This window comes from Gordionus sp. m RMFG-2023, chromosome 2 (assembly GCF_954871325.1).
Source record: "Gordionus sp. m RMFG-2023 chromosome 2, tfGorSpeb1-WG-v2, whole genome shotgun sequence".
Classification (NCBI taxonomy): Eukaryota; Metazoa; Nematomorpha; class Gordioida; order Chordodea; family Parachordodidae; genus Gordionus; species Gordionus sp. m RMFG-2023.
The window spans coordinates 6,644,030-6,657,642 of NC_088776.1; the positions used below are offsets into that span (position 1 = coordinate 6,644,030).

The window sequence follows — 13,613 nt, forward strand, 5'->3', positions numbered from 1 at the left end:
ATCCTCAATTTCAACTCCTCAAAAGCCTCCTCCTGTTCAATCTTCCATTCAAATCTTTCTCCTTTCTTTAACAATTTATACAACGGCGCCGCTATCTGCGCGAAGCCTTCCACAAAACGGTGATAATAATTCACCATTCCTAAGAAAGCTTGTACTTCCACTTTATTATTAGGCTTCAACATGCTTGTTATATTTGCCATATTTTTGTCTAAAGGTCTGACCTCTTTCCCATTGATTTTATGCCCCAAATATACGATTTCTGATACTCCCAACACACTTTTTTCAACGCTTGCCCGCAATCCTTTATCCTTGATCCTTTTGAACACCTCCTCCAATCTTCGTTCGTGTTGCTCGGGAGTCTTTCCCATCACTAATACGTCATCCATGTAGTAAAATACTCCATCTAGTCCTTGAAAAACTGCCGCCATCGTTCGTTGAAAAATTGGAGCCGACACGCTAAGTCCAAACGGCAATCTACAGAAGGCATACAATCCCTTCGGAGTCGTGATCGTTAATAGCTTTTGTACCTCGGGTTTCACCTTCAATTGTAAGTAAGCGTTCGAAAAGTCCACCTTTGAAAAATATATGCTACCCTTTAAATTAGCTAATATTTCTTCAATCCGAGGTAACGGATATTTTATCTCCACAACCCACGGGTTTAGCGTGACCCGAAAATCAGCGCATAAACGAAGCTTTCCATTGGCCTTCTTCACGGGTACTAACGGTGTTGCCCATTCGCTATATTCCACTGGACAAACAATGCCCTTCTGCACCCACTGCTCCAATTCCTTGTCTACTTCATTTCGCCATTCGAACGGTATCCGACGTAATGCACAAAACTTGGGCACATATCCCTCCTTTAATTTGATATCCACTTCATAATCTCGGAGACAACCCAACTTCTCATCAAAAATCTCCTTGTAATTTTTCATCAAGTTTCTCACTCCCTCTTGTACTTTGATCATACCAAATTCTATCTCTCTATCCCGCAATTCCCTCTCTTCCCGTCGTCTCGTTTCCTTTCCATCCATTTCCATTTGTTGGCTATGTGTTCCCTTAGTATTTCCTTGTTCCAAATCATCATCTTCTCTAGTCTCTTCTTCTGGCAACATTATTTTCCCATCTGCCAATCTCTCCAGCTCCGCTTCAAACTTTCCTTGATCATGAATTTCTTTCTGTTCTTCAGTATCATTTCTTTCTTCCTTTCTCCCAAAGTCGCGACAACTCCTAAAATTCTCTCCAATACCTCCCCTAAAATTCTCCCCAATACCTCCCCTATAGTTCCCCCCAAAACCTCCCTTATAGTTCCCCCCGATACCTCCCCTATAGTTCCCCCCGATACCTCCCCTATAATTCTCCCCAATACCTCCCCTAAAATTCCCCCCAATATCTCCCCTATAGTTCCCCCCAAAACCTCCCCTATAGTTCCCCCCGATACCTCCCCTATAATTCTCCCCAATACCTCCCCTAAAATTCCCCCCAATATCTCCCCTATAGTTCCCCCCGATACCTCCCCTATAATTCTCCCCAATACCTCCCCTAAAATTCCCCCCAATATCTCCCCTATAGTTCCCCCCAAAACCTCCCCTATAGTTCCCCCCGATACCTCCCCTATAATTCTCCCCAATACCTCCCCTAAAATTCCCCCCAATATCTCCCCTATAGTTCCCCCCGATACCTCCCCTATAATTCTCCCCAATACCTCCCCTAAAATTCCCCCCAATATCTCCCCTATAGTTCCCCCCAAAACCTCCCCTACAGTCTCTAACAACCCTATTATCCTCTCTTCTCCTTTCCCCATCCAAAAAGGTTTCAATTCCTGGCAATCTCTCTCCATACCACAAATTCATATCTCTATTTTCTTCATATCTTGCAACAGGTAAAAATACACCACACCATGCGAATACCCCCAAAAACCACAATCTGGACCAATTCGGGTGATCCAATCCCATCCCACTACTGACTCTACTTTTCGATCTACTATCCATAAGTCCAAAATCTCCACTCTATTCTCTAATATCACCTTTAACTCCACCCTTCCCATCACTGCGACTTCTGATCCATCCAACTGACGGATCTTGATGTCCTCCCGTTTAATTATCCCTTCCGACCAAATACTCTGATATTTCTCATATCCCATCACGGATATGGCTGCCCCGGTATCAAATAACATGGATACCATATTTCCATTCAAATTTATCCAAACTCTAGGGCAAGGATCATGTATCCTTTCCTCTTGTATCATATATATGCTTTTTGATACCCAATCTTTCTCACTATAATCTAATCTTTCCATCTCTTTCGCCCAAAGCCCCCCGACCTTTGCGGCATGCTCTTTGCCATCATATAGTCACAAATACTCGCAATCTCTCGCCCCATGTCCTTCCTTCCGGCAACGGAAACAGATTCTATTCTGCTCTTTATTCACAGCCAAAAATGGTACTCCTACCTCTTTATTTTTTTCACTTTCTATAATTCTAACATTTGGAGCACTTTGCCCCATGTCCCTCTGCGGAAAACCGCCTCTAGTTTTGAAATTACCCACATTGCATTCCTCCCTATTATGACCAAATCGACCACAACCTGCACATCGTAGCTTATCACGTCTTCCTGAACAAAACGTGGCTATATGTCCATAATTTTCCACATTCAAAACATTTCGTTTCTTGGCAATCTCTGACCATATGTCCCTGTCTTCCGCAATTATAACAATTCATTCTCCCCCTTACTCTTGAATCAAAGTTGGGTCTCATTTCTCCTCTCCTTCCCTGTGAACTTTCTCTAGGTCCCCTATATGTCCCCAATCTCTGATTAGTATATGAATCTCTCCTTTCAGGCCTATAGGTTAATTTATCTAATTCGCTATCCGTCCACCCATTAATTAACTCCTGCACTGGGAACCATGTTACCTTTCCCATAACATCCTCTTCCCCATTATGTCCTTCTATAGTCAATGTCTGCCCCTTTATTTTCACACTTCGACTTCTTCTCAACTTTCTTCCCCATATTAAGCTACACATCCATATTACTAATATAACCAATGCCCCAAAAATATTATACTGTATTTCCCAGTATTTTACAAATTTTAAACTTTTCATTTCGACCTTATAAAAAATTTATAATTAATTTCAAAATAAAAATTTTTGTTATTTGTAATGTTAATAGATATGATATTATTAATAGTGTAAACAACCCAATAATACACATGTACATCTACAGTTAATAAGTCTAAAGATACGACAAAAATTTGGGCAAATTTTGTGTAACAGATTTACAACTCGTAAAATTCGGACAGCACTTCCGTACGATAAGACTTTTTTTTTATTTTGAGAGAGCAGAGAAAGAAAAAAAAAATAAATGGACAGCTGATGTCGATGATGAAGACGATGTATACTTCACTTCAAGACTCAAATACCACTATATGATATTTTTCACTCGAAGACTCAAATACCACTATATGATATTTTACCGTAGATGTAGATGAAGACGATGTACAATTCACTTCAAGACTCAAATACCACTATATGATATTTTCCACTCGAAGACTCAAATACCACTATATGATATTTTACCGTAGATGTAGATGAAGACGATGTACAATTCACTTCAAGACTCAAATACCACTATATGATATTTTCCACTCGAAGACTCAAATACCACTATATGATATTTTACCGTAGATGTAGATGAAGACGATGTACAATTCACTTCAAGACTCAAATACCACTATATGATATTTTCCACTCGAAGACTCAAATACCACTATATGATATTTTACCGTAGATGTAGATGAAGACGATGTACACTTCACTTCAAGACTCAAATACCACTATATGATATTACGACAACCGCACTAACCAGGTTGCTTTGTATAAACACGGCACCAATTTCAAAATTTCACCGTACAGAAATGTTTAACTTAACAGTATATTTATTTTTTTTTACCCCTTTTTTTTTTGAATAAATTGGTTTTATTTTTCTTTAAAACAATAAATATAAAAAAAATATAATTGATAATAATAATGAATTTCCACTTTTTTTTAGTTTATATAAGATTATTATTTTTTTTATAAATATTAAATTATTATTTATTTTTTTTTTACATAATAAATATTAAAAATATTTATATAATGACGTTCAAGATGACTGCGCGAAACAAAAAAAATATTAAAAATAAAATTTCAAACAAAAAAATATTTATATAATGACGTTCAAGATGACTGCGCGAAACTAAAAAAAAATATTAAAAATAAAATTTCAAACAAAAAAAAAATATTTCATGACTCATACAAAGAAAATAATAAAACTATTTATAACAATCGATCTGCAAACCACAAAATGCCACCACAACTGAATCATATTTTAAATGTTGATGAATGAAATGCCAATTTAGTTGTATATATATATCATTTATCTAGTCTTACCCTAATTTTTCCCAGAAAAACATAGATATGCCTTTTATTTACGAAGCGGATATAATAACTTAGTAACATTCATATGCAGCCTGATTCGAATTTAAAATTAGGCTTGGTCTGAAACCTAATCAGAGTGGGCCAATTTTGGCGTTTCACAAAATTTTAAAGCCGCAAACTATAGCTGGTTTTATTTTATTAAAGTTTATTTCAATGGTTAATTTCTATCCGTTTTGGTTATTCCATTCTAATTAATTTTTTTTGTTCGATTTATAAATCTTAAAATAAAATTTTCATTTTTAATAGCTCAGCTTATTGATTGTTTAATCCAACTATAGATGCAAACCTGCAGACAGTAGCGTCACTAGGGTGGAAGGTTGCAGAGGTCCCCTTGAAAAATTTGAAGAGCTCACTCAAAATTTTAAATTTAAAAAAAAATATAATTTAGAAAATATTTGCTCTAAAAAAAAGGTTATTTTGGATGACGTAATTTTAAAAATAATTTTTGAGTTCCATTGGTTAGTGACGCCCCTGGTTACAGATCTTTAATTCAAATAATGTTAGGCATGAAAACTTTCCATATAATATGCTGAGTTCATATTTTATAATAAAAAGATGAAGTTAAATAATACTGATTTAGAAAATCCTCTACATGATATTTTTTTCATTTTAAGCTTAAATCAAATATTCTAATCCCAACTCTAAGAGTATTTCAAACTGTATAGAGATTGATTTACATTTAAAAATAATTGCATATTATTTTGGCCTAAATTATTAAAAAACAAAAAATCATTAAAGTTTGATGCAAATTTTAGATTTTATAGAAATCGATTATAGTTAAATAAATGTATATATTTTGAGTATCTAAATTATTGAATTTATTTTTAAATCAAAAAGTTGTAGAGATAATTTGGAGATTTTTCTTATTCAATAGTATCTACAACTAGAATATTGCCTTGGGTTTATTGGGGTGTCAGCTAAGTAAAGTTTTATTATTCATTTGTACATCATAGTTTTGATGGCTTCAATTCATTCCTAAAATTTAGAAATTAATAAAATAATAAAAAATATGTTCCAAATATTCCCAAAATAGCATAGTTTATAAAATATATGACTGGTTATTTTATTATAATTTGCTAATTAAAAAAATATTAATATACATATCACAATTCGATTTATATAATTAAAATAAAAAGTTGTATAATATAATACAAAATATTTTATGTCCATTCGTTATAAGCTTGAATAAAATAAAAATATGTATAATATAATACAAATATATTTTAAGTCCATTGGTTATAAGCCTGAATAGAAAGATCCAGAAGTTTCCAGGACGCCTTAGGATCCATCTCGGAAACATCTTTGCATAATATCCATACATATTGCATTCTCATTATTTTATCCTTTTAAGCATTAATAACAAATAAAATCGTTTAAAATATTTATGCAAGTTACCAAAAAGTGCATGCATTTTCTCATCATTTAAAATCAATTTATTAAAAGTTCAAATATTCTTCAATTAAACTAATCCAAATGTTATAACATTATTTTTATCAATTAGCATAATATAATTACGATCAGTACTTTAAGAACAAAAAAGTTATGTATACTAGGGATAGGGCTGGGAACCAATAGCAAACCCAATATTAACAAAATTTGTATTAATATTGGGTCTAAAATATTGGTATTGGTTTAAACAATATTTTCTATTTCTTGTATTGGTATTGCTATTGGTTTATATTGGTATTGGTTTAAATTCAAATTACTAATTAAAAGAATAGAAATAGTGATTATAATACCCTTAATTTCTAATTTTAAATAAACATGGGAAAAAAATCATGATACCATAAAATCAGGGCTAAGAACCAACTCTCAAACTGAATTCAAATTCTTTTTTTAAACTAGGAATTTATTAGGTGATGTGAATATAAAAAATTTTGATTTAATCATAACAAATAAAAATTATTTATCTGCCATGCCCGAAATTTAAATATAGAAAAATATTTTTTTAATTGTAAAAAATATATTGTGGCGCCTTGTTGGAATTTTAAAAAATATCAATTTATTCACAAAATTGGATGATATTATTTAAAAATTTAATCCCAACCCAGCTTAAAATTTTTGAAAAAAATTAGGCTCAACCTAGTCCAAAATAAATATTATTTTTTAAAAATAGGCTAGGCCCAAAGTTCCTTTGGGCAGGGATTTGCAGATCTCTAATGTGTACTACATAATAAGCGTGTAATATTGCTTTACCGATCATTTTTTAAAAATTTCATAAATATATCTAATATATACGTAATAAGACCCCTACATCGGACCCATTTTAGGGCAGGCCTGAATCGAACTTCATTTTTTTAAAAAAAAATTAATTAATTCTTGTTCGATCCGGTTAGATTGGTCAGGCCTATGGAGGGTTCTAGTATATGTCTATCATATTACGGGGCTTCCTTCTATGACTTTCCCCAAAGCGTCTCGTATGCACATAATTTGTTGGGTGTTAAAATTTAAGACAAGTACGGGGCCTTGTTCGAGTATTTTTCCCGAATTTATTTCGATGGGTGAAATGTCGATGAGTTTCGAATCGAATTTATAGCCCAATGCTTTGGCTTGTTTCAAGGGCTGACTAAGTATATTGAAGGGCTTTTTAGATATTTTTTTTTTTAAAAAAAGAAGATAAAAATGAGAATAATGTTAAAATAAAAATGCCATAATATATCATTGACTAGGGATAAAGTATTTCATCAATTAGAATGTCAAAATTTAATGTCGATTAATCATTTATTTGTACTTATATTGTGATCTGCTATTAATAATACAAGAATTTCTTAAACAAGATTTTAGAAAATAATTTATAATATGCCCATTTCAAAGTTTATTTTAATTAAAATGGAGAATTGTTTGCAAACATTTATTTTTTGAAACATCAAAATGTGTGAATAAAAATATTACTAATATAATAGAATTATTTTTAATAAAAAAAAAATAAATAAAATTTGTATACTGCTTCATGGCACCAATCTCGCAATATATCAAGATCTCCTCTAAGCATCGCCTATAATTTAAAAATTTTATAAGGTAATTTAAAATGTTTTTTACACTGCTTGAAAAAATATTTATTTTAATCAGAGAATTGAAACATTGTTCTTTTAGTTTTGCCCTGGATTCACAAATGGAAAGCGTTCCAGAATATAATTTATCCTTTATTATCATTTTAAAAGCACTTTTTAAATTATGTTTATTGATTTTTTTTGACAATCAGTTTACTGCTGATTATACGAAATGCGAAAAAGGTTTGTTTAAACAATTTTATGGTTAGAATTTTTAGTAGTATTGTTAAACCACTAAATTTAGTTGACTAAAACACGACTCAAGTCGACTAAATGGACTAATTTAATTGACTATGTCAAGCAATTTAGTCGATTACTTAAAGGTAGGCATACATTTATATTCATTTGTTTTTAATAATATAACAAAAGATATACGGCGCCTAGTTTCCTACAAATAAATAAAATTTAATATTTTTTTAATTGTACAGTAATATATTCTATCAAAAATAAAAAATATCAGTGATAGTCGACTAAATTAGTCAATGGTCGAGTTTTTGGTCGGGTTACTCAACTATGACTTTTAGTTGTAGTCCAAAGAACTTGACTAATTAACAGCACTAGTTTTTAGAATACAGTAAATGGGATTTGGATCCTACACAATATAAGAAATGTTTACTATTTAATTTTATTTTCTATACAATTTTGAATGGTATTCTGTTTATTTTTATTTTATCTATCATTTGATTTCAAATTCTTTTTTTTAATTTCTCATCACATGGACCATTTTTAAAAGCATCAGATCAATATGGAATAAAGTTTTCAATAATGATTGTGTTCCGCTTCCATTCTAATTCATCAAAAAATAATTAAGAGTTTCTGTTCCACTCCAAGTCCCGGATTATAGGCATTTATCTATTGCATAATAGTTTATAATATTTATTAGTACTTCTAATATGTTGGGTACGATATCTCTCCGACATTCCTCTAAAAACGCATTTTTATCGAAAGAATGATCTAATTTTGTAATTTCGGTTAACACTTCAGACAATTCAGTTTTGCTAAAAATACCCCCTATTAAAATATATATAGTAAGAATATTTGAAATAATAACCGTAGAGAAGCAAAGGGGGGAGAGGGTAAAGTGAGTGGTTGCACACAGGGCATAGCTCACTCCAATTTTAAGTGTTATATCTCCTCTTTAAATTTTTATTAACTTAATTTTAAATTAATTATAATTATAAAATATTTTTTTTGAAGATTTAATATTAAATAAATATTATAATAGGATTTTTGTAAAGAGAGTCAAAAATCAATTGAAATTATTATATTTCATATTTTAATTATAAAAATCTAATTAAAACGTGCAATTAAATTTTTATTTAATTAATAAATATTAGTATAAACTAGTTTTCAATTTTTCATATATTTTTTTAAATTATAAAATTAATATGTGCTCTCTTTTGACTCAATACAGTTTATATCGTAAAAATTATTCAATTTAAAAATCTTTGGAAAGTTACTATGCCCAAGTATACCCCTCAAGGATCAAAGCTATAATCAATTATTTCTTAGATACCAAAAATATAAAAATGCTAAATTTTTTAGAGTTATAAATTCCTATGTAAAACGATTCTTGAAAAATAATAAATATAAATCTATCTAATACTGGAAAAGATTATGCTTTATCATAGGGATTTTTTTTATCACTTTATCATATTAAATTAAGCCAAAATTAAAAAAATATATAAACATAGTTTTAAATAATAAAATATTAACATATTATATAATCTTAATATTAAACCAAAGACATCATATATTTTGTCAGTCACAAAACGAGAAGCACGCACTACAACACTGTCACTTTCATCGTACTTGGTTTTGAGGTCAAAAATTTCTGTCAATATAAGAAATAAGTAAAAAAATAATTATGTTTAGTTGGGATTTGTTAACTACTTTCTTTCGTAATCTATAATTTATTCTCCCTAAGGTGGAGTAAAAAAAGGTCTTAAATTTAAATTTTACATAGGGTAAAGGTTTTGATTCATATTGAAAATAAGATTTTTTAAACTATTTATATAGGGATTATTGTCCTTCCAATTTTGCCAACTTTGGTACCATTTTGAATCTTTATGCATTACCATGTCGGTGGCATCTCTTTAAATGTTAACAAGATTATATTAAAATATATATTTAAAACATGGTTTGGAATAGAGTCGTGAGAATCAGCCAAAGCCTGATCCAAAATAAATCGACTATAAAAATAAATATTGGTCTGACCTTGGGTACCAGTTAGAAACTAAACTAAAAAGAGTTCGAATGTTCTTTATATTATTTATAAAGGTGGTTCTAGTTCCGTTTCTTAAATTTGATCCATTTCCTAGGGTTCTCCAGGTTCATGTTCCAAACTCCGTTATAAACAATGGGGAAAAAAAAAATTAATCACACAAAATTCTGAACAACATATGTATAAATTATAACTTTATTTTAAGCAGTTTCAATTTAAAAAATTGAATAGAAATATGAACAACATCAAATTAATAAAAAAAATTTTTTTAAAAAACTAATAAGAATATATTTTAAAAAAAATTTTTTTAATGCATAAAAATAAGAATCATAAAATATTTTTTACAAAAAACCTTAGAAATTATAAAAATCCTCTTTGTTTTTTTAAAGATCTAAGGCTGGCTTGCCTCCTATATAAAAGCAATTAGGAAAGATAACTCAAGCTCAAAATATAAATGTTATTCTTTATTTAGTTATGAATTAAATAGCAATAAATTTGATAATTTAATATTTTCCAATTGTATTCCATCAACAAAATAGAATTAAAAAAAATGAAATTTTCCCCATTTCCTATTTTTTTAGACTCAATTTATAATTGTAACATTTAAGAAAGAAAAAAGTAGGAAGTTAATAGGAAGGAAAAATAAAACATTGATATTTGTTGGGCTATGAGAAGCAAAATTGTATTAATGATGTTACCATGGCCCAGGTTAATGGGCTAGCCTTGTAGGAATCTAATCAAAACTAACGAATTTCCTTTAATTTGTAGAACATTTTTACAAAATTTTAGTATCTAATTGGTTATAAACTTAAACATTGTTCCCTTCTTACTTATTAGGATCAAAAATTTTGTTGGAGAAGTCATTTAAATGTTCCGAGTATTCTTTCCGTTTACGTAATTTGGCTAAGGGTCGATAATACATGCTGTGCATTGAGGTTTGATCGTCTATTTCTTCTTTAATCATTTTTACACTCTTTTGATTCCATTTTATTATTTAAAAAAACGTGAATATAAATAAGCAATGATATAAACTTTTATTTGCCAATATTAACAAAACTTAAAATATGTGGCATTGGGAGGGGGGGGCAAGATTATAATATTTTTAAAAATAAAATTAGAGGTAAAAAGTAGGGCTGTGCAGATATTAAATATCGAATCGGATCAGTACCGATATTTAGCGTTTTCCGGAAATATCGGATGGGGCCGATACCTGTAAAAAAACCTATCCGATTCGATCTTTTTACTTTTCTTTTTCTTGTTATTTTATTTTATTTTATGTTATGTATATTTATTTTACATTATTATAATATTTTCTAAATAATTTTTTTAAATTTTATTTCTTTTTTAAAATAAATTTATATTATTTTAAAAGTTTTTTTTTATAATAGAAAGGAAAACCCAAAGTTTTATTTATTTTAAATTTTAAATAACGCCAATTTTTTTATTTATAATTTAAATAAAAGAATTTTTTTAAATATGGTATCTGAATTATGGATATATTTTACAAAAGACAAAGATAATTTTGCAAAATGCGTTATCTGTGGAATCATCTGAGTCTGCCTTCAGTATGGCAGGAGATATAGATAGTCCATATCGTAGAAGTTTATTCCCAGAAAATCTAGAGGCTCTCATATTAAAAAAATCTAATATATTATAATTTTATATATTAAATATTACAATTTTATAATTCATACCAACATAAAATGTATATATTATTAAATATATATTTTTTTATTATATTGTTAATTGTAGAAATAAAAAAATTAAATTAAATCCATAATTCGATTTTTTGCATAAAAAATATTGATTTCTTAATTACATTTGGTTCAAATGGGGGTGATTAAAAATCAGTAAAAATCTCGGATCAGTATCGGATCGGTTTTGAAGCAATATAGGAAAATATCGGATCGGATAGGTGAAAAATATGTGGATCAGCACAGCCCTAGTAAAAAGAAATGGGAAAATTTTCTTCTTTATGTCTTACCTCCTTGTCTGTTTAGATATTAGACAATTCTTCTTTATAAATGATTAGCTTAATGTAGGCTAAAAATTTCTCTCTGCTATATATCATAACTAAATGATACAAATTAGTGTGAAATGTTTGATTAAATTTATGCTTTCTATCATTATAATAAAGCTATCTGAAGAAAAATATTTTTTAAATTTAATGCAATTTTTGATATATTTTATTATTCAATCTCTATTTTTAATCAGAAATTAAGTTTTCATAATATTATATAAGTGATATAAAAGATAATTTTCTTACATCTGATATGGCTTTATAGGCCTCAGTGGAACCCAAGGTTTTTCCAGCCTTGGAGGCTGTATCAGCTGCTCCCTTGACTTGCTTAGTTATCTCTTCAGACAGTTCAATTGCTTTTTTGGTGAAATCTGATTTTTGTGCTTCTTCAAAACTCTTAATTATATATTTTTTAAATAAACAAATTTATTTATTATAATAAAAAGTAATTATGAACTACTTAAAGGCTCAAACCAAAACATTAATAAACATCAACAAAAATTGTTCTCAGTACATATTTAGACTTCATTAATTAATTAAATTTTCCTATTATCCTGCCCATTATTATAAAAGCATATAATAAAACCATATATAAATAAATATAATTACTTCTTGAATTTTATCTCGTAATGTCTCCAAATGATACTTTAAGTGATTAGAGCTATTCAATGTATCTTTTTCAAGCTTTTGATATTTTTGCCTAACTTGTTGTAAAGATTCTGAATTTTCCAATCTTCGAGATTCCTCCCTGAATTTCTTTAAAGTTTCCTATATTATATATAATGTAAACGATATAACAATTTATCAAGTCATTAAATAATATTTTTCATTTATTAATATTTAATTTTAAACTATACCTTCATTTCCTTATTTTTAGCCAATTCATCTCTAATTGAATCCACCAGATCATTTAAAAATCCTTTTTTTGGTTGAGGTATTTGAGAAAAATTATATTTCTATTCTAATGTATTATTAATTTATTTAATCTATTATTTTACCTGAATATTTAACTGAATAGATTTTCTTATTAAATGTCGCAAAAACATTGTTTAAAATGAACACACTGAACTCACCTTGTATAAAATTAAATGACATAACAAGTCCCGTTTGACAACTGGCATTTATCAGGAAAATACCTTTATTATTAATATTTTTGATTGTTCCAACGAGAAATTGAAAATATAAGCAAATAAATAAATATCAAACGCTTTATTGTATGATTTTGCAACATTTTCTAAATAATTAATTTTATATTATAGATTTATTTTTAAAATCGGATCGGACTAGTCTGGATTTTCAATTTTTCAAACTTTTCTGAACCAGCGCGGACTCTTATATTTTCAATTTTTGGCCATGTCCAGATCAGGGTTACCATGTCTCCCCCAATCAGTGGGAGTCTCCCACAATTTTTTAGTTTACCCACATACATCTCACTCCCACAAAACTCCCACAATTAGAAATCTCCCACAAAAAGCTCCCACAATTTTTTAATTTCTTCCAAAATTTTTTTTTTAGCATTTTAATGTTTTTAATATATAAATAATAATTTTAAGAGACAGTATTTGATTATTTTTATATTTTTAAAATAAATTTTAAATATTTATTCGAAAAATATGTCTAGTTCTTTTATTTTATTTTTCCGCTCTAAAATATATTTTTTATAAAATTCTCCAATTTTCCACTCGACATTTTCAAAATTTTTGTGTTAGAAAGAATAGAAGTTGGAACAGTATGTATAATTATTATAAATATATTTTAAATTACTTAATATATTTTATATCGTTATCTAGAATTGCAGTGCTCCACTAGTTTCACATGTAGGAAATATACTTCATGTAGTTAATATT

At 28.9% G+C, this 13,613-nt stretch overlaps 1 protein-coding gene across 2 annotated transcripts; it reads right to left on the reverse strand.

The window, feature by feature from the left end:
* Window positions 1-5,568: 5,568 nt before the first annotated feature.
* On the reverse strand, window positions 5,569-12,835 carry LOC135923836 (mitochondrial import inner membrane translocase subunit TIM44-like). 2 transcript variants are annotated; one of them, XM_065458804.1, is made up of 11 exons: window positions 12,765-12,835; window positions 12,624-12,722; window positions 12,376-12,534; window positions 12,013-12,162; window positions 10,577-10,719; window positions 9,531-9,616; window positions 9,264-9,356; window positions 8,409-8,533; window positions 7,417-7,467; window positions 6,855-7,055; window positions 5,569-5,815 (listed from the first exon to the last, which is right to left on the reverse strand). In XM_065458804.1, exons 1-11 carry the CDS (start codon window positions 12,810-12,812, stop codon window positions 5,696-5,698), a joined length of 1,275 nt encoding a protein of 424 aa, XP_065314876.1. In that variant the 5' UTR covers window positions 12,813-12,835; the 3' UTR covers window positions 5,569-5,695. The 2 variants fall into 2 exon arrangements, with proteins under 2 accessions (XP_065314876.1, XP_065314877.1); XM_065458805.1 differs by having other exon boundaries at window positions 5,571-5,815; window positions 12,624-12,727; window positions 12,765-12,802.
* Between the last annotated feature and the right edge of the window lie 778 nt (window positions 12,836-13,613).